General features: G+C 41.0%; 1 protein-coding gene across 4 annotated transcripts in view; it reads right to left on the bottom strand.

Annotated features, from left to right (window-relative positions):
- Positions 1 to 3,286: 3,286 nt before the first annotated feature.
- Positions 3,287 to 22,202, bottom strand: part of Cdh6 (cadherin 6) — a 140,539-nt gene continuing 121,623 nt past the window's right edge. For 3 of the 4 annotated variants that reach the window (XM_006976107.4, XM_015995046.3, XM_076551723.1), the window contains 5 exons: positions 19,846 to 19,982; positions 17,059 to 17,180; positions 15,874 to 15,991; positions 15,476 to 15,727; positions 3,287 to 9,213 (listed from right to left, as the gene is read on the bottom strand). In XM_006976107.4, the coding sequence (XP_006976169.1) occupies positions 8,723 to 9,213; positions 15,476 to 15,727; positions 15,874 to 15,991; positions 17,059 to 17,180; positions 19,846 to 19,982 (1,120 nt within the window). In that variant the 3' untranslated portion in view covers positions 3,287 to 8,722. Of the gene's footprint in view, positions 9,214 to 15,365; positions 15,728 to 15,873; positions 15,992 to 17,058; positions 17,181 to 19,845; positions 19,983 to 22,202 lie in introns of all 4 variants that reach the window. The other variant, XM_042261400.2, reaches the window with a different exon arrangement.

Genomic DNA, 22,202 nt, shown 5'->3' with positions numbered 1-22,202 from the left:
GCTTTCTTTCTTCCCACAGAGCTTTTGGACTCATCTCATGGAGAGTAATGACTTTGGGGCCATAGCTGCCATCAAGCTTAGAATTTGAATAAAGAGAAACTTCCCTTTTTCCCCAATAAATATTCACTCAAATGGACATGCATACAGTGGAGAAAATGTGGGGTTCAGTGGCAGGATTGCAGAGTCTGCATTTTAAAAAAAGTGAGTTTAAGTAGAATTCTTGTGATGGGGACCTACAGGCAAATGGCCCTACGTACTTTGTTCATGAAATAGGAATGACACAGTCTAATGTACAGTTACTTTATTAAGTAATATAAATGATAGTTATTTCTAAAGTGCTGTATAAAAGTAAGGCATTATTAGGCAGCTAAGCAAAGTTAAAAGCTTTAATAAAACCTATCCTTGACTGACTGTATGAAGGCAGTTTTTTGCCAATGTGCAAACAAGACATGTTCGCCTTTAAAAGTTAGGTTTTTGAGACTAAATGGCTTAGGAAGCAATAAAGATGATCTAATATGTCAAGGGAGACATTTTAAAAAAAGGAATAAGTATATTATAGAGAGAAGTAGGAGATGATCTACTTCTTTTAAAGAGCCATATCTATTCATAGCATATTTGGAAAAAGTATTGAATTCGGGAATATGAAACCTAGAGAAGCACTATAAAGAATCATGGTGTCATTCCATATAAATTGTTTAGTGGGGCAAACTATTATTAGTAATGGGACAGTAAGTCACATCAGCCTTGATGAAGGGTATATGTCTGTTTTGTCTAGTGCTGTGCCTTGTCACATTGATCTGTGCCTCAAGAGTAGGTGTGCCCACGATTGCTGCAGAATGAGCATCCAAGTGTAGCAGTTAATATTGGAACTGTGTGAACAAGGCTCGCTGATTCCAACTCCTGAAAGAAGATGAGAGCCAATTGTAACAGCAGGCTAAGTCTTTTAGCTTCTTAACCTATTGCAAATTTTGAAAACCCCAAGAACAGAAGGCTCTTCCCAAATGTCCAAAGTGGCTAATCAACAAAACTTCGTGTGAAAGAGAACACAGTCTTGATTAAGGAAGTTCATCTCTTAGGTTTGAGATAGAACACTGGCCAACATTACTTTATTGGTGATGGCTTCTTAGGGTATTCCTATGTGGGAGTCCAAGGTCTTAGGAAATCAATGAATGTGACAATTGATTAGTAATGCCTACCCTGGTTTTTAACCTGAAACAAAGGTTGCACTTGTAAATGATTTCTGACTTTCTCTTTTGATGATACCTACATTATTATTGTGGGATGTGCTTTAGTATAGTGATTGAAATTGGGGGGAGGCTTTGGGAAAGACAGTGTGAGACTGACGGGAATTGAAGTTATAGATGGCAAAGATTCTTAGTGCCCAGCAGCTACACATGTGCTAGTGTATGTATCCTAACCTCTTCCTACATAGTTTGGGGCCGTGAGGCTGAGTTCTGCTTGCCAGGGATACCTTGGAGGCTCCCCAGGACATCAGTAGAAGTGGGAGGAAGGCCGCAGCTGCTCTCAAGACTCAAGAGTAAGATATCAATATTATGGAGACTTCAGATTTTTTGTTTTTTTGGTTGTGACAAACAGGGTTGTTTTCCCCTAATCTTAAATAAAAGTATAACGGAGAGTGGTTTATTATGACAAATAGAAAGGGCTCATCTTACTTAAATGTCTGCCTAGGCTCATGAACTGTTTCTTGAAGATGTTACCTTATGCTTCCGGTATACCGGTATACCGTCTTACCATGTTGGGTTAGGGAATTATGGCAGCATCCTTCAGTCTCTGTTGGCTCTGTCTATCCTTAGGGGTGCCACAGTTCTGAGAGTGGTACAGAGTTGGGGGGCAAGGTGAGAGTGCTTGAGCAGGAAGAAACTTGGCTCTAGAGCACAGAGTGTACTAATGTGCAATATCCCTAGCCTTCAAAAAGTTTATTTCTAACAGCCTCCTTTCCTCCTGCAGGCTTCTGTTTTTGAGTACATTACCTTCGAAAAATAACAAGCACAAGGAAAACCAAACAATAGTGCGTTTCTACAGCATCCATATCTTCTGATGCCGCTTGAGTTTGCAAAGCCCAGTCCCCTTCAGGGTCCTCAGCTGAGACCAATTCTAATGCTCAGGCACCCTTTCCTTTTTTCTTTTCCCTGTTCGTCTGTTTGATGTCTTATCTCTTGTGGCGGTTTGAATGAGAGGTGTCTATAATAGGGTCACATGTTTGAACCCTTGGTGCCCAGTTGGGTGGCCCCGTTTAGGGAGGTTGCAGAGCCTTTAGGGGTGGAGCCTGGCTGGAGGAAGTATGGCATGCGGGGCGGGCCTTGACGGTTTGTAGCCTTGCCCCCGCTTCTGGTTTTCTCCCCACTTCCTGTTTCCAGCTAAAGATGTGAGGTCTTGGCGTCTTGCTCTGGCCACGTGCTCTCACGCCTCCCCCACCACAATGGCCTCTCTCTCCCTGGAACTATACGCCAAAAGAAACTCGTTCTTCCCTAAGTTGCCTTTGGTCATGGTATTATCACAAAACCAGAAAGGTAACTAATACCCGTCTCTTCCCGAGAGGAGGGAAGATATTCCGGTCTGGCTTGCTGTTGAACTTTCCACAACAGACTGTGTGTTCTTAACCGAATATACTAGGAACCAACAAATGAATAAGTGAAAAATCTCCTTGGCACAGCTATGAATTCTACTAGTCAAAAATAATTATCAAACAGCCTCCGCAGAAATAGGAGGCAGCTTAAAAAAGAATAAGATGCGAAGCGTTGCCGCTCCAAATGGCCTGAAAACATCTCATTTGCTCCATAGATCAGGATGTTGGATTTTATTCTCATTTTGCTCCAAGCTGGCTTTTGCTTTTTTCTTTCTTTTTTAAGTGGTAGACCCACAGACCATTGTTTCTTGAGGAATGAAATGAAGGATGTAGGTTTGGAAGGGATACAAACATAGCCCTGTCACTTTTTTTTTAAATCTGAAGCAATTACTGTGTGGACAAGCAACCTTCTCAATACAGTGACGCTATAAATAACAGCAGAATTCGTGGTGTCCCAGCAGTGTGATGCACAGGACAGTTCTACTGCTCTAGATGGCTGCCTGGGAGAAATGACGGTTCTCCAGCTACTTTCTACACAACTCATTAAGCTTACTCAGCTATCTAGGAAGTTGAAATACTGGATTCGGAAAGTTAAAGTATGTCAAATATGCTAAAAAACAAAACAAAACAAAACAAAACAAACAAAAACCTCCGTGATGACAAACAATAGTTGAGAGAATTGGGGGAAAAAAAAGCAAGTTAGAAAAAAACAGTTTATTAAGTAATATCATATAAATAACGTTACAAAAATTGATTTGCAAAAGGCATATTTACTCTTCGTGAGAAATCACTTTTTAAAGTTGCATTCTTTTCAAATTTATAAGACTAAGAAAAGAAAACCAAATAAAAGGAGCCATGTCAAGGAGTGTGTTATCTGTCATTTGACTACAACATAAGGCCCAGCCATACTGAGCTAGAGGGTCACTCTTTCCACCTCATTCTTCTGACACAGAAAACTTGGCCACATAAGGTGTGAGATTACAAAGGTCTGTCGACCTGGAGGAAGCCAGCCCGATTGTTTCCATCCACCCTCTCCTCTTGCTGAAAATACAAACAGACAGAGGACTCCAGCCAGTCGGTCTTCAAGCGTGGCTTAAACTTCAATTTATACTTGAATTATTTTTTAATTAAGTACAGTCGGTACCAGAAGCCTTTATTTTCTTGGTTCAGGAATCACAAGTCACAGGAGGAGAATGCCAAACTGCCTGAGCTTGGTATGACCACAGACGCACACGGCGTTTATTACAAGGCCCATTCTGATGTGAACTCCTTGCAAAGCAGTGAAAATAACCTCAAACAGACCAGCACAGTGGGTCTACAGGGTTCCCGTGTTCTTCTGAGCAGATCTATTAGACATTTGCTGCGCAAGCATTCCCCGTGAGTGCTGAGTGAGATTCTACATGTGGGTGGTTGTCTTTTAATAAACACTAAACTAATAGATCATAGAAAACGAAAAGGTTACAGAAGGTGCCTCAGATATATTTACATAGATAGCATAGCCTCACAAGACAGACCAAGCTCTCATTACAGCGGGATGCTTTTTTCTTTTTTCTATGACACTGAGTCCATGCCTCATTTGTCAAATAACCTCATTTGGAAGCAAATTTGAGTTTGTGGTTCATGTTTTTTTTCCCCCCAGTGGAATCAAGCAACTTGTAAAAGATCTTTTGAAATTAATCTAATAACCTGGTGTCTCCTCGGCTAAGTGCCTCAGTCCCTTCTGAAATATGGCGGGTAATAGTGTTTGTTTTCTTTTGACATCCTTTAACGCTTTTGTCTGCTGGCTCTGTCAGGCTAACATTCCCCCCAAATTAAAAAAATGAGAATGCATCATAAGTAAGGTATTACAAAACAGGGAGATTAAAGATTGTCTTGGCAATGCTTAAATTAAATTGAGGATGCAGAGACCATAAACTACTGGCTTTGAAAGTGAGCTATTTCTTTATTAACTTTAAACAAGTGTGTGAGCCAATGCATTGGCTTTCTAAGAGGGTATTGCTCTTTGCATTGAATATAGTCGGGGTCTGGTATTTTTAGTAGAGAATTATCCCTTTTGAAAATTATTCCATGAAGACGTCAAAGGAAGATTTAAAACACTGCAACCATGATCGTCTCTGAACTCTGATGAGACCACCGTGTAATTCCATTCTCTAGAAAAGACACATGCTTGTCAGAGCTTAGGCTGCAGCCCATCTTCCGGAAGACTCACACACCAAGTATTAATCTTTCTGCTCTTATCTGATAAAGAAGGTTGGTGTATTAATTTAAATACAGCGAACTCCTTGTACTTTGAGCCCACTTCTACAATATGACAATTCAAAAATGACTTCATCTAGATAAAGTAAAAATTAAAATTATACTAAATGAGTTGGTTTTTTTTTTGAAATAGAGGATGTCCTTCAAAATGGCAACGATTTTGAGTTTTTAGTGTATTCTTCCAAAGCAATTATGCTGCTTCAAACCTAGTAACCAGGGGCTGAGAGGATTTATTTGGTGGCTGTATTCCCGAGGACAAGGGATTTGTTTGATAAGGACAAGCACCTTATTCAAATATTTAGCTTGCACCCAGGAATCAGCTCTCCTCTTTCTAGTTGTATGTTTCTAATGTGCACAGGTTTACAGAATCTAAGAATGCCTGTTGGCATTTCATAAATCATTCTCCCCAAGAGAACACCTACTTCAGGATAAAGCATTCTATGTAGACCATTGTGTAGGAACACAGGGCACACAGATTACATAATGGAAACATTAGGAAGTTATTTTGACTTCTCAAAACTTGGATGCATCTAAGTTCCAGAGTCAGTCTCTTGTATAACACTTTGGGAAGTGGAAATGAGAACTAAGCCACATATTTTTATCCTGAATTAAAATGAAATCACCAGCTTTGTTCCATCTGAAAATAGAGTGATTCTCTAGCCGAACCTCCAGAATGTAAAACCAGGGAAGTTGTATTTACAGTGCTCAGATTTCCTCTCTTAGGGTTTTAGGAGACTGTCCTCACCTCATCCCCATTTGATTTATTTACTTATTTGAGGACAAATGTTTTCAGATTTTTGGAAGAAAGTGGATATAAAGTGGGAGAGTTTTAGCCTCATGCACAATGGCTTAATACTCTTTAAAATCTCAGCTTGTTCTAGGAAGCATTGTAAGAGGTTTAAAGGAAGTTTCTGTTGAAAAGAGGTTAAGAAAAAGTTAGACAGGCGTCAGTGTTCTTGAAACGTTGCTTTATGCTAACCAGTCTCCTACGTTCAACAAAGCAAATTTTAAAGTTGGACCCCTCCCTCCCCCCGCCAGCCTCATTGCCTGTGTCTAAGACCAAGACACAAAAACTGAGCTGAAAACTACTTTCACCCTCCAGAACAAAATTTCATCACTGGAAGAAATCTGTCTATGGGGATGCTCTTGACCTGGTATTTTAGTGGGAAGAAAAACTAGAGAGAGAGATGGTGCTAGGCTTCTCATTCTTTGCATGATGATTCTTAGAGGAAAGTGTTTATCTGGAGTCAACACCTACAGGATTCGAATAATGCAGTTTCTTGTAGATTTGTATCACCAACAATCTTTGTGATAAGATATTAAACAGTTATTCCAGTATTAATACTATCCTATTCTTGGCACAATGTGTGGTTTGCAGGATGGGATAAAAATGCTTTGGCCAATTACATCTCAAATAGCTTAACTTACTTTCAATATATACTTGCACTCAGAGGGAGAGGTCAACTTTATCCCAAAATGTTGGAAATTGCTGTTGTCAACTCTTAGAAATTTAACACCAAATTTCACACCAAAAGCTCAAAAGGGCAACTTTTGATGATACCTTTCTTTTTAAGAACTATGTTTCTTGCTTCAGTTTGTCACATGATGTAAGATACAAGATAGAGTAATTCTAATTTTACAATAGATTGTGCAAGGTGCTGTTCTCATGCTGTATAGTAGCTCTTACTAGTTTTCCTTGGCTATCTTTTTCAGTACTTACCCGTGAATATAATACATACTGACCCATTTCAGTGAAGCCATCTTGTAGTATTTGTTTGCATTCCTGTATGTGTTTTGTGTGTGTGTGTGTGTCAGTGTGTGTGTGTGTGTGTGTGTGTGTGTGTGTGTGTGTCAGTGTGCATATGAAGAACTAGAAAAATAAAACCCTAAAAGGTAGAAATAGCTCAAGTGTGAAATACTTGTTTCTCTTCAGGGCATTTCATCACAAACAGGAGAACATTCAGAAAATACAAAGGGCAATATGATTGTAATTTTTTTTAAACTGTAATCCAAATTCCACATTTCTCTTGTTTTACAGGTGCCACCTTTACTTCCTGGGCAAAAACTATTTAAAATCCAGCTAAACAACAGCGTGTTTCTAAATAGAAAATATGTTGATAAAACATTACCCTTAAATGGAAATGATGCTAAGATTATCTCTATAAAATTAACATTAACTGAAAATAAATCCCTATGACTAATAAGAGAAGTCAGCACATTCTTAAGTATATATTATCTATGTATATACAGAGCCTTTTCAAAAAGTTTTCAAATGAGGATGTTTTCATTACAGTACTTTGGAAATTTCTGATGACTGCATGGTGTGAGATCCTAATGAGGAGAGTCATTAGAACGTCCATATGAAATAAATGATTTGAACCTGCCAGAAGGATTAGCTTGGTTCAGTTGGGTCCCCTGGATAATAACTGACTAAGAGAGCCTAATTGCATAATTAGAGCAAGAATAGATTGGATGGATTTTATATTACTTTTCTGTTTTAGTTGAGACCATCACTTTATCATCAGTTCAGAGACAAAGATGGCAGCTTTGCCACGGAAGCCACCTTAGGAACAGTGGGGAAAGAAGACTATGTTTGGAACTCGACTGTCGCTTTAACAAGAGTCTTAAGCATTTTTGCTGAGGGCAATCCCAGCTCTTCTTTTGTGAGCATTTCAGAAACACGGAATGCAGGTTTTCACCAACTTCTCAGTGCCATTAATGTATGGGATGTCTCCGAAGGCAAAGGGCAGGAGTTAGGTTCAAATGTGACTGGGTCTAACCCTCCCCTTTAGCTCTAGGGTAGAATATTTAATCTAACCTTCCTACGTCAAGTTAATTATATAAGAAGTATTTGAAGAATATGAATTATTGTACTTTACACCGCTACTGTTGTCAGGTAGAGTAGATTAATAGAGACAACGACTACAGACAAAGAGTTAACATTTGCCTCAGAAAATTCTCTCAAGAACTTTGACATGATTAGACATGTTTCTCATTAGTTTACTGGTTGTTCAAGAATTAAGGGATCGGTGATACAGTAGGTGGCATAAAACCTTGAAATTTACCGAATCTTTTCCTTGTTAATGGTTTTTTAGCTATTTCTCTTTTTCCCTTTGGTTGGATGGGTGACCTTTCATGTTTCTCATATGCAGCAGATCATGAGTGTCAAGGAATACAGCCTTGCTTTTTGTTACTGTCTGAATGTTACCATTTGATTTGCTTCTAAATCATCCTAAAACACGGAAGGATTTGATGTTACGAGTAGTTGTTGGTACCAGAAACACCTCTTCCAGCACAGACAGGATGCCCCAGTTGTCACCTTAAATTCTTTGACACACATACACTCTTACAAACCCTTCTGTAGCTAATTATCTCCTTGAGAGTTGATAGACCAAGAACAATCCCCCAATTGTTGCCTCCTTTTGTGTTTTTCTTTTATGCTAAAGCTATATTTTTAATCAGTAAAGTATGATCCCTTCTCCCAGTAGCATGGGAAACGTACACAGTTGGAGCATTCAGTTGACCTGAGGCCATGAACAAAAGTAGTGTCCAGGCCAGCAGTAAGGAGCATGTGGCCAACCTGCCCTAAGAGAACAAGGGAAAAAACGCTGTCCCCTCCTCGCCTCCCCCGAGTGCCTGCTGGGCTAACTTGGTTAACTGCATGAACTAAAAAATAAAAATTTGCCTCTTGGAAGCTCATAAAAGTGTACTAGAAAAAAGTCTCTAACATTGGATCCGCACGGACTGCAGCCATTGACTTTTGGAACGGGTACAACAGAGAACCCTTCACGGAATAGTGGATAAATAGAAAGAAATAGCCACTTCACATATTCCAGTGTCATATTGGAAAATGAAAAAGAAAAAAAAAAAGGCAACGGATTAGGAGTCTTTATCACTGTCCATCCCTCCATACATATCCGCTAGCTTTTTGAACCGAGGGCCCCAGTCACTCAAATAGTCATAATCTTGGTCTCCATCTGTGGTCACTGACTCCAGCGAGCTCAGCGAGTCGGCCACAGAGCCGGTGCCTTCGTAGGCATAGGTGGCCAAGGAGTCGTAGGGCGGGGCTGTGGGGTCTGTGTCGTTTTCCTTTAACCTTTGGTTAATGAAATCTCTGACATCCGTGTTGTCGCGAGCTGTTGGAGTCCGTCGCGGTAGAAAAAGAGCTTCAGGCACAATGTCCCTGCGCGATTTGCTGTCCTCCATGGCTTCGGGGTTTCTCAGGGTTCCGATATCAAAGGCCTGGGTGTCCTCCTCTCCGCCACCTTCGTCGTTGTAACTGACAATGTTATCTCTGATGTCCTCTTTGGAAATGATCAAAGGCTCTTTCTTGCGCTGTCGCCTCAGAGCTGCGAACAGCACCACTGTCACTGGAAGCAGAACGGAAAACAGAAGGGAAGGAAAGTTAATTTGCCATCCAATTAACATGGGGAAGCAGCGCTGCTCCAACCTGCCGCTTTAAAACTACACTTGAAAACGCAGGCTCAATTGTTTTCCGGGTGTTAAGGATGCATTTGTCTCTATCCATTATCAGATAAGGACCCCAGGATGGAGTATTTTAAAAGGTTAGACTTTAACCAGATGATAAAATGCCATCGTATTTTGTCAGCACTTATTTTTTTTTGTCTTTGAAAAGGCAAACTATTTTCAAGGTAGGAAAAGTAATAATAATAAAAAAATTTTTTTGAGCCATAGAGAAAGTACTGCGTGCGATAAAAGTGCAAATTATGCCAAGCACCTAAAATGCTCCAAAACTGGTTATAAGGAAAGGGCTGGCACCTTTGGGAAGTGTTGAAGGCTTTGCATAACTCCACATTTAAAATAACTATTGCGCTATGCCTTCCTCTTCCCCCTACCCGAGAAGAGTGTAAAATTAGTTTAAAATCCCAAGCAGAGATGTGAATGTTTGCATACCTTCCCACATACAAAGAAATAGTAGTACAGATAAAACCCCTGAGAGACCCAGATTCCAAAAGCTACTCTGGGCCCCAAGCTCAACCAATTAAACAGGACCGACAGCAATACACTTCCCATATGATTTGTGTTTGAGTTAAATAAACATTTTTATATGAGATTTCACTTTTTAAAGACTTATGTCCCACAAGTTTGTTGGCCAGAATGTCTGTTTTACAGATATATATATTTTTTTCTTCTAGCTTAAATTAGAGGCAAAGCAAGATTTGTGTTTAAATGGCTTCTGATCTTTCTTCACAGCTGGCTGGTAGAACAAAGCTGCCTGCCTGTAGAGAGACATCTACCTACAAATGGGCCGATGGGTGGAAAAATAAAAACAGAGCAACAACTTACAGAGGAAACAGCCATCCAGCACAGAAAATGCATTACCAGCCTATGTTTGTCCAGCGGTATTTACTATAGGAAGCACCAGCAATGTCTCTACCATTTCACCCATTACATGGTCCAGTTTTTGTAAGCCATGAAAATTGAATTCTTGCAATAAGATTTAGGAGGCAAGTGCATCTTCCTCCTAATGAATAGATTTGCATGCTCATGGATCTATATGTTATCCTTTCAGACATTAATAGTATTAATACTTGGCTTCCTAGAGAGAGAGTTCTATGTACCAATTACTGCGCTAAGTGCATTTCATACTCAATCCCACTTAATCATCATAATAATCCTATGAAGTAGGAACCATAGTGAAAACCCCAGTTTACCAAAGAAGTTGAAGCCTAGAGATGCCACATGCGGCAGGCATTCACATCCAGGTCCACCAGACTCAAAAGGTTGCACTCTTACCTGCTGTGTTGGGAGCACACTGGGATGACTGTCTCTTTCCTAAGGAAATACAATTTTGCCATTCTCAAGTATGTGGCTGCATAACTGTCCACCCTCTCTGTTCTCGATGTCTCCAACTGTCTCATCCACCCAGAGTATCCATTCATTCTTTCAATCAATAATAATGTGGTGCCTGCTTTGTGCCAGGTATAGTTCTAGGCATTACCAGTATCACATGGGGCTCAAAGGCTCTGCCTCAGAGCATAAGCAGATGTATGGGGACTGTTGGATGGAGACAGAACATAAACAACACGTTGAACGAGTCAGGAAATTAGTAGAGGATGTTAAGTGCAATGCAAAACAAGAAAAGGCCGAGGAGGCCAAGAAGGACGGGGAGGGTTTCTCTGTTGGTTCCATGGGCTGTGCACTTCTGCATCATTTCAGGAAAGATGGGGAGTTATCCAAGGTGCTCTCTGGCAAAGGGGAAGGAGCTACAGGAAAGGCCCCCAGGGAGGTCTGTGCCTGTAGTATTTGAGGAAAAGACAAGAGTCTCAGTAGCTGAGCCAGAAGGAACCGAGAAGAGGAGTGGGAAGAGCTGTGTCCCCAGGCACCTTAGTGGCTTTGGGATACTTTCACCTCTACCTTGGGAGGTTGGGGATGGAGACCTTTAGGGTTTAGGGCTATTATGCTGCTTTCCAGTGTGAAGTGGCATGGATTTGCAAAACAGTGATGTAAGGAAGGGTAACATTAGGGATTAGAGGGTAGACCCTGCCATCTGCCCTTGAAGAATTCAACTCTAACGCAAATGAATTCTTTTGGTCATGAAAGGTGAGACAGCAAGCAGTTCTCACGCCCTAATTCTCCAGATTCAAGTGCTCAGATTTTCTAATTTCAGTCCTGCGGTCACCTGGAATTGGAGCCTCTTACAAGCGAGAAGCAAGAGGGCATAATCAAAAGTCCTAGGTACTCAGAGCTCATTCACAGTTTATTTCCCCGGCAATCACTACCTATGTCTTTTATCAGCCCAATGTATATTTGATGTCTTGATGGGAGATCTTGATGAAAGCTGACTTTTATAAATGGGGACTGGGCTGGGGCAGAAGCATGTAGAAGGGTTCAGGTTTATCTGTGAAGTGGCTTTGTGGTGACTAGTCTCTTCTTTCCCCCATTCTTCTGGGGCCAGAGGACAGCAGCAAGATTTTAGTAGGGGGATAGGGAGGGGAGGATGTGGTCAAATTCATGGTCCAATCCCATTATAGAACTAGCAGATCTAACAATTTGACCCCTCAAAGCCCATTTTTCTCTCCGTAAAAGAGAAGCAATAACACAATGCCAGGTGCTGTTATGAGGAATGAGTTAAATGTGAAAAAATTTCAAAACTCTAAATTTCTATATGGATTAGATGTAGCTGTTGTTGGGATGCTTAAAACATTTAATTTAATATTTACACGTGCATATAATATGTTAGATCAAATCTACCCCAAACTCTTCCCCTCTAGTTCCTTCCCTATACACCCTCAAACTTTTCTTTGAATGCTTTTAGTGTTTTCTTTTAGTAAAATACTACATGCCTTGGGATTCATCCAGGGACTGCTGCGTGGTGAGTAAGTGCCCTATCCCCAAACTACACTCCTAGGCCAGCCTCACTTTTATACCAGATTTCCTTGGGTACCAGTATGGCTTCCTTTCTCTGGCAACCTCTCAGGTTTGCCTCTAATGTCTCCAGGGATCCCAGCTTAAGTTTGATGTCTCTTTCAGCCTGGACTTTGCACTGCATTCCAGAAGCTCACAGAGAAACTCGGGATCGATATGGGAGCACCACACCAGTCTGGAATGAAAGACCTGGGCATAGAACTGAGCTCTACTGCTGGTTACATGTGTGACTTGGCCACATGACTTACTTCATCTCCTGCTGCCTCAGCTTTCATATTGAAGACGCAGATCAATACACCCCAGGGAGTTCCGAGGAGCAAGAAAAGCATTTGTGAAGCACCTTGGCCAGCATCTAGTCTATGGTGTGAACCTAGTTAAGCCAATACTCATTTTTTTTCTTAAAAAAGTTATGTACAGAATTCCCAAAACACTAGACAAGGTGTGGGAAGCACTGAAGCCAATTAAGAATAATGAGGAGGCAGTGAATTTATTGCTGGAAAAAAAAATGAAAGGGGAAGATAAAGTGAGTTAGTTAGAAGGAAGAAAGCAGAGAAGAAAACATGGATTGATGCCTGAAGGTCTCTAAGTTACATGCTACAGAGGTACTTGCATATCCATGATTATTGCTGCTCTATACACAATTTCCAGGAAATGCAGCCAGCCTAGATGTCCAAATAGATGAGTAAAGAAAACGTGATACATATACACAATGGGGTTTTATGCAGCCACAAACAAAAATGAAATCATGGCATTTGTGGGAAAATTGATGGCACTGGAAATCATTATGTTATGTGAAATAAGTCAAACTCAGAATGACTCCTCTATTTTCTTCTACAGAGAGAACCTAGATTAACATTATGTGTGCACATATCCATGTGTATGTATTTGTGTGTGTGTGTGTGTGTGTGTGTGTGTGTGTGTGTATCTATGTGTTTCGCTGCATGTAGGAATGTCGGTTACAGAAGTAGAAAGGGTCTAACGAGAAGAGAGGAGGTGGGTAATTGAATATATGGAAGAAAGCAGATGGGGAACCAGCTGGGGAAAGGGTGTAGTAGCAGAGGAGGGAGAGAATTAGAACCAAGGACGAAGACACAAGTGTATGAAGAGATCATGACGAAACACATTGCTTTGTATGATAACTTTAAAAAACAATTAAGAATGTAAAAAAGCTGGACAGATGACTAGAGAGAGGAAGGAGAAGGACTACCAGATGAGAGCTGCCTCTCCTTCCACAGGCATAGCTACCCCCATCCCCAGTTCCATTTTGACCAAGAACAATGATCAAGTCCTCCAGGTGTTATAGCTGCACAGCATTTGGGATGCTGATATGTCTTCGTACACTGTCATGGCAATATACCTTCCGATCTCAAAGTACTTTGTTTAAATCTTGCTTGGGAAGAGGATCATGGTTCTGAAGTTGAGTTCCCTGTCTTCTGTTGTATTGACAACATTGCTCAGTCATGAGAAAGGTCTTTCTTGTAGAAATGCAGGCCCTTTTCTATGCTTCTCTGTTGTTATTCAGGCTTCATTATTAGAAGAGGGTTTCCTCCTGTGCAATCTAGGTTAATGCTTTCTTGCTTGCTTTTCAGAGAGGGTCTTGTGTATCTCAGGCTGGCACAAACTTACTAGGTAGCCTAAGATGACCTTGAACTTCTGATCTTTATTTTTCCACCGTTTGAGTTCTGTGCTTATAAGCATATGTCAAACTTTGATCCTTTTTAGTCGTGTAGGCAGGATTGGAAATACAAATCTCTTTATTTTTAGAAGTTTTATTGTGTTTGTTTGTTATCCATGGGTCTTTTGTCTCCATGGATGTTTGTGTACCACATGTACGCCTGGTGCTCTTGGAAGCCAGAAGAGGGTGTCGGATCCCTTGGAACTGGAGTCAAAGATGGTTGTGAGATCTGGCATGTGGGTACTGGGAATATAACTTGGGTCCTCTGGAAGGGCAGCCCCTCTCCAGCCTCTTGTTTTCATTTGTGGAAGGGCTACATTAGCTGATATTTGAATTTTTTTTTTACTTGAGTAATAGTTAAAGGCTTGTTAAGCTTTCAAACTCAGGTTTTTGGCAATTAGTTGGTCGGCAGGAAAAAAAAACCCATCATTTGTATCATTGCTAGACCTTGTGCTGATTTTTGCTTCTTTGAGAAAACTCCTAGGAGAAACAACTTAATTGGGGAAAAATATATCTTGGCTCATGGGTTCAGAGGATTCAGTCCATGGCCACTGGGAGCTACTGCTTTTGGGACTGAGATGAGGCAAAGTGTCATGATGGCAGGAACATGTGGTAGAACTCAACTCATGTGTCCACTCAACTCATGGTGGACAAGAGACAGGATGAGAGGAAGGGTCCAGGGACAAGCTATATCCTTCAAAGGTGACATAATTTCTTCCACTGGGGCCCAGATCCTAGCAGCCCACTCAACAATGAACCCATCAGTGCTTCGGTCATTTGATGAAGTTTGCCATTCTTGATCCAATTCCCTTTCAGATGCAGCACCAACTGCGGACAACACCTCCAACACATGCGCTGTTCGGAGGAAGACGCCATATCCAAGCCATCACAGGTCTTGTGTTTCATCTTTATTACAGTCATTCCTTTGGGATCCAGATTCGCTTCCTAATGTTAGGAGCTATTTATGAACAATCCAAAAATTATATAGACATTATATATGTGGTAACCAGAAAGCAGCACTAAGCAGGTAGTTATTCCTTTGTGTAGTTCAAAGTAAGTTTGTTTCATTAAAGACACTGCCACACTTTTATTTTTTTTCCCCTGGGTGAGAGAGAAAAAGTCACCATCATCGTTTTCCAGTTTTCTGTTGATCTCAGATGTTGCCTTTGTAAAAGGGGTCTTTATCAGACACTCCATGCTGCATGACTTGTACTCTTCAAAATTTACCAGTGTTTGCCAAGTTAATTATCAGACCACACACAGAAGAAACAGGGCATATATATAGTGCTTTCTAATCCCCCCTGAGATGCATTTCAGTATGATAGACATATATTCTTTTGGTAAAATGGTATCCTGGGCAAGCAAAGACATGGGCACATATTACATCTGTTCATTCTCCAAAGCAAAAATGAGTTCATGTTTGAACAACACAGATTCCCAGCATATAACTCTACTCACCTAGATCAGGCTGTATGCCTTAATGGGGGAGGCGGAAAAATCTAGAGTGTCACAGTAACAGTGTGTGCCCCTCACCAAGGGGAGATAGGATGCAGGGAGAAGCAGTTTACCTAGTAGGATCACGATGCACAGAAGGATGGCCACCAGAGCCCCTGTGCTCAGCCCCGTGGGGTGGATGAGGGCCTCGGCGTGGCAGGACTGCATGTTCCCATGGTGGTCACATGCACAGACTCGGACAGTCACTGTCCCAGTGCTGCTTTGGACTGGGTAGTCGTTGTCTGAAATGACCACAGGCAGGAGATAGGTGCTCATCTCGTGTCTGTTATAGCCATTTTTCCGAGTTAGGATTCCTGCGGTGTTGTCTGGAAGCAGAAAGCGAAATGGTGAATGTGTTTGGGTATCACGTCATGCACTGGATAGGTGGCGATGGAAGTCAATAGATACGGATGGCACCTGAGGTCTGATCCCAGAGGGGGGTGGAGAAAGGGGAGGCAGGAAGCTCACTTACCTTTGTTGTCTTGTACAGTAAAGTTTGAGCCACTGGCTGCCTCCGGGGCCAAAGAGAAAGAGAACTGGTGTCCACTATAAGGGTCATCCTTGTCAACAGCACGTAGGGTCTGAATCAGCTGAAATAGAAACCAGAAGGTTGCCAAAAAGGTTTCACGACCCAAAAGTGTTTCTGACGGTTTTCCAAGAAATTACTTAATTTTATAGTCCGTAACTTAATGAAAATGATAGCTCTTAAAAATCCATCAGTGCGTTCTGTTCTAAGAACTGATGTGTTAGAAACCCATGGGGCCAGGGCTACTTCTTTGCTGTGGGTTCTACTCCAAAAACGATGTGGTATCCACCCTGACCTCACTCCACTGTATACCAGAAGCCCCCTCCTAAGCTGTGACAACCTGAATAGTCTCCAGACGTTTGCCAGATATCCCTAGGAAGCAAAAAAATCACCCTGGTTAAAAATCTCTCCTGATGAGTCATCCAAAACTATAAATTGTCTCAATGATGGTCTCATTGCCTCTTAACAAAATGGAAGTACTCTGGACAGCCTGTGTGAAAACACTGTCTTCTCATGCTCATAGGTTAGCAACTTGGGGGGGGGGGCGGACTAAAACAGAAAATTAATGTAAAAAATGCGGTAGCTTCAGCTTCCCACTTTCCCTGTACTCTTATAGGGCACTTCTGTTTTGACAAAGTGTAGCCTAATTTCTCCGTCACAGGCTGCAAAGACCAATTTCAGGTGGGTGACAAATGGGTGAAGCAGTGAGACATTCATGAATTTGCATCCCTTTACAGATGGGCAATGTAAATAAGTAAAACTGTGAATTATAGGCAATTGGATAATATGTTCTAGTTATTATTTTCAAGTACATATGCAAATTAAGCTATCTGTTCACCAATAAAGATTTTATTCCAGCAAGACTGTGACTAATCTATTTTAATGAAAACTTTAAACTGATTTGGAATCCACATCAGTCTTGGAGACTGATGAACTTCCAGTTCTTAAAAACTATTTGTTCTCTTATGCAAGTCAAACATTCGTCTTGGTTATTATTTATGGTATTAATCTCCTCGGCATCCACTTCATAGATAATTCAAGACAAGCCCTCCTCTGTGTGTATCATCTCAATTATTAGATCTAAATTAATCTGGCTTCCAATCTGAAGGTGCTTTTTAAAATACAACTCACCTGGTCTGCCTTTGCTTTTTCACAGACAAAGGTTTCATAGAACTCAGCAAATTCTGGGGCATTGTCATTGACGTCAAGAACTTTAATGTATAGAGGCACTCGGCTGCTTTGCTTTGGATTATCTGACGCATATCAGAAAGAAAGAAATAGGCATTATATGTTGATCATCATTTCCCCTTAGACAAGAGTCATGCACTCTTTCATTCTCATTCTTCCCCGCTAATCCCCTGGATAGTTGGAGGAGAGGCTTCTGATAGGAGGGTCGGGAGTTGATAACTCACGTTTTCTTTCTCTCATCCACTAAACTCAAATGTCTATTTGAATGTTCACTTAATATAACCTTACTGGACATCTGACACCTAATATGGGCTGGGACAGATAAGGAACTTAATAAAGATAGTGAATTTTAGGTATTTATTCTAATGTGGAGATAAGCACACTAAACATATGAATGTACAAAAGCACCAGATGGCGAAATTAAGCAGAGAAAAGGGATCGAGAGAGATGGAGCTGTTCTGTTGAATGGGATAACCAGGCATGCCTTCTCAGAGGGGCCATTTGTTCAGATGTGACTGGAAAGGAGTAAGCCATGTGAAAATTTCTGGGTTCCTAGGGAAATGAAAGTGCAAGTAGAGAGACTTTGGAGCAAGAGCAAGATGACTTTATTTATATAAGTTCTCGGATTTTGAGCTGTTGAAGGTGGTTAACAAGTTCTGACAATAGTATCCTTACGATCTCTAGCATCTGTTTTTTTTCTCATACTATCCTTTCAAAGTGAAAGTGGCTGTACATAAATTGTGGTATGTCTCAATCACCCATAGCTTCAAATATATTAGAGAAACATTAAATCCCACAACCAGAAAACCGTAGGCATAAACCCTAAATAATACATAAAATGACCACTTTAGTAAAAAGCTAAATTTCATGATGTTTTGAAAAACAGTCTCCCCCCCCCCCACAGTGGACAATCATTTGGTAATTTTAAAGCTTTAAGAGTTTACTGTTGCTAGCATCCACTGCAGTCCCTTGGCATAAATTCTAGAAACCAAATTCCTCTCTAGCAAGTGTCTAATGAGGTGTTCTGATCACTATCAACACCAGCACTTCTTCTTGCCCACACTGGCTGTTTGCTATTCCAAGCACTCTCCTTCAGCAACGTCACATCTCATGAGTTATGTTGACAAAAGGGAACTGTAATAAACCATTTGATATGGGATCTTTCAGAGCAGACATCCAACTGAGATAAATAAATGTGTTTAGAACTTCAGAAATTAAAAACAAAAAGGGATATCTTCAGAAGCCTATTTTAAACACTAAAATATTACTTTAAAGAGTATCCTCTTTTATGTTCTCCTGTCTAAAGCTCGCTGCTCATAGTTCACATTAATTTCCATTGAGTGAAACAATTTCATGGTTTTTTTTGGCACAATTTTCCTTTGAGTTTTATGAGGAGTGACATAAAATAATTAAACATTTTATTGATTATTTGGTGTTTTATATTGCTCAATTTGATAGACTATAGGAAAGTGATAATTTGTAGCTCTTAATTTGGTAAAGATTTTGAAATAGAAATTCTACAAAAGGTTAGAATGAATATCAAGGAGGTGTTGACCAATGCCTGCATCTTAAAAGAAATTGTTTTATTTATTCTCAGTGTATTTTAACCTCATTCTGTTCCCCGACTACTCCTAGGTTCTCTTCCTTACCCACCCGATTTCATGCTTTCTTTCCCTTAAAAAAAGAGAGAACCGAGTGAAGAAAAGAAGGAACTAGGTTGTCAGCCATCCATTATATGTGACCTGCTTTGTTAATTTTCAAAACTTACTGGTCTAGTAGGCCATTAACTCCACTCATGTCCACAGACAGATTATTAGTCTACTCAGCAGGCTCGCAATGGGTACATTTAGTCATATCAAAAAAAAAAAAAAAGTGTGTGGGGGGAAGAAACTAAAGGCACCATTGTTACGGAGTAACCAACCACTTTCTGATGGAAGATGCAACTCCATTTACCTTTCTTAGGATACTCAATAGGCTGTTATGGTTTAGCCACTTTGTTTTTTTTTTTTTTGTATTTTGATATGACTAAATGTACCCAATGCCTACATTTTGAGGATAGATGACTCTACCTATTCCCTTGCTTCCTATTTGAAAGTCCATTTTTTCTAGCTGTTTGTGTGATTTTTCTAACTTACAACCTTTGGGAAGTAGCATCTACTTTGTGCTTATTCTATTTCACTTGAAAGATATATTCTTTTTTTTTTTTTTTTTGAAAAGCATGTGTGTGTGTGCTTGCCCCAAATTTATGTTGGGTGTCATCCTACATCGCAACCACTTTGCTGATTGAGGCAGGTTCTCTTGCCGAATGCTTTCCTAGTCTAGATATCTAACTTGCCTTGGAGATCCCCTGTCTCCTCCTCCTGAATGCTGGGATTACAGGCAGCTGCCATATCCACCCAGCCTTTATGTGGACCTTGGGGATCCAGACTCCACTCCTCACACTTGCCTAGCAAGCTCTCTTCCTGCTGGGTTATCTCCCCATCCCGGAGAGATGCGTTCTTATTTTTTTATTTCTAAATCACAGAACTTTCACGGTTTCTTCTCCAGTCAAGATGAACCAACACACATTTAGAAGAAACATCATTGCAGGTCTCTCCCCAGGGCTCTTTCCCTCAGCCTGTATAGAGCAGGGTTGTCACGACGAGGTGCACAGCTTTGGCCATGCTTGAGCAAGCCCTCCCTCGGACCTCCTCCCACCAGTGGCGACAGCGTTGCTAAGGCTGGACTTACTGATCTCTGTTGCTATCACCGTGACGTTGTGCCACAGCAGGGTCTCCCGGTCGAGGAGTTTCGATGTGAAAATGGAACCATTTCCAGAATCAATGTTGAATATCCTGTCCATATCTGTGTGTCTATCCACAGAATACCTGAAAACAGAGAAGACTTGATTTTTCCCTTTTCATAAAGCAACTCCGAGAATAGCTCATCTGTTAATTCTCTCTACTTGTAGGGCTTTTAAGCATCATCTGTAACTGTAACATTAAGGAAAATATTTTGAGAAATTATATATTTACAATTAGGTTGAGTAGTACACACGCTAAGCAAGTTGTGTGATTTTGGAAATCATTGCTAATTTCTTTTTTTTATATAGATGCAATTAGACCAAGTTTATTTAATATATAATTTAGAGCAAGTTTATAAAATAACTGTTCAATCTCTTTGACTTCGTGTGTGTGTGTGTGTGTGTGTGTGTGTGTGTGTGTGTGTGCATGTGCATGCAGACGTCAGAGGCTGATGTTGGGAACTTTCTCAATTGCTCTCCTTCTTATTCACTGAGACACGGCCTCTTACTTGAGCCCAGAGACTGCTGATATGGCTGTTCTGGCTAGCCATCTTGCCACAGGGATTCCCAGGTTTGGCTTTCAGAGTTCTGGAATTCTAGTCAGGCTGCCATGTCTACCTGTCCTTTATGTAGGCCCTGGAGGCCTACTCCAGTCCTATTGTTCATGGGTCATCTCATGCACCATTTCCCCAGCATATATTCTATTTTTTTAAAAAAAGATTTATTTATTTTTTTGTTTTACATCCCATCACAGTTTCCCCTTTCTCCTCTCCTCCTAGTACCCCCTCACCTCCTCTCTGCCTTCCCCCATCCACTTTCTTGACATCTATTTAGAAAAGGGTGGGCTCCCATGGTTATCAACAAAACATGGCATATCAAGTTGCAGTAAGACTAAGCATTTCCTCCTATATATTAAGGCTTGGCAAGGCAACCCAGTATGAGTAATAGGGTCCCAAAAGCCAGAAAGAGAGTCAGAGACAGCCCCTGCTTCCACCGTTAGAAGTCCTACAAGAAGATCATGCTACACAACTGTCACATATGTGCAGAGGGCCTAGGTCAGTTCCATGCAGGCTCCCCGGTTGTTGGTCCATTCTCTGTGAGTTGATTATTGATTCTGTGGGTTTTCTTGTGATGTCCTTGACCCCTCTGGTTCCTACAATCCCCCTTCCCTCTCTCCTTAGCAGGATTCCCCAAGCTCAGCCTAATGTTTGAATGTGAGTCTCGGCATCTCTTTCCACATATCCTATTTTTTTTTTTTTTTTTTTTGGTTTTTCGAGACAGGGTTTCTCTGTGTAGCTTTGCGCCTTTCCTGGAACTCACTTGGTAGCCCAGGCTGGCCTCGAACTCACAGAGATCCGCCTGGCTCTGCCTCCCGAGTGCTGGGATTAAAGGCGTGCGCCACCACCGCCCGGCCACATATCCTATTTTTAAATTAAGCTTTTTTCAGATCTTCAGAATGCTAATATATGTGCTTATATAGGGAATTGGCTACTTTCCTATTATCCATTTTATTTTAAAAATCATTCTGTTTTCAGAAACAAAAGATACCTAGTGTGGGTGAGGATGGTAAGGTAGGCAAGGGGTGTAGGAGATAGGATTAAGGTGGAATGCACTCTAAGCAGAGGATGGGTTGGTCACAGGAAAGAATTGGGGGTCTATTCTAAACGCCATGTTAATCTATCCATGTGGTCCATACAGGGCAGCATCATAATCCAAATTGTGTTGAACAAATATGACTAGTTGAATTGAGAATGGCTGGACACTACTGTCACAAGATGTTGGAACAAGTGTGAACACAAGGCTGGAGGAAGATTTGAGGCCCTGGTTTTGACATGCAGAGACTGAGGGCCCGAGGAACATCCTGTGGAAAGGTCCAGGCTAGAGCTTGAGACAGAGAACCACAGACAACCTGGAGCAACTGTGGGGAAGGACATCAGGGGAGGCAGGGCTCAGTGTCACTTAAGTGCCTCAGAGCGACAAGGACAGGAATGATGCTAGGACTGAGTGAGGACTAGAGATCCATTGATGGAGAGCTTGTGGAAATTCAAAGGGCACCCGGAATTCTATCTTAAAATCAAAGATGAACGGCACCTTCAACCCTAACAACACTCACGGCAGACTAGGGAGTTGGAGAAATGGTGTCTTTCAAAATTAAATTTGTTACTAGCTTTCAACCTACTTTTAAATTTATTTGATTTTGTAATTGATTTTTAGGATGGCCATGTAAAGGGGACAAGTATGTATGTGTGTTTATGAATGAAGGGGCATCAAGAGAAAAATTTGAAGAGATTTGATATGTTAAAGT

Source organism: Peromyscus maniculatus, chromosome 15 (assembly GCF_049852395.1).
Source record: "Peromyscus maniculatus bairdii isolate BWxNUB_F1_BW_parent chromosome 15, HU_Pman_BW_mat_3.1, whole genome shotgun sequence".
NCBI classification, from domain to species: domain Eukaryota; kingdom Metazoa; phylum Chordata; class Mammalia; order Rodentia; family Cricetidae; genus Peromyscus; species Peromyscus maniculatus.
Note: the sequence above shows the minus strand (reverse complement) of the source record. Positions and strands in the feature narration are given on the sequence as shown.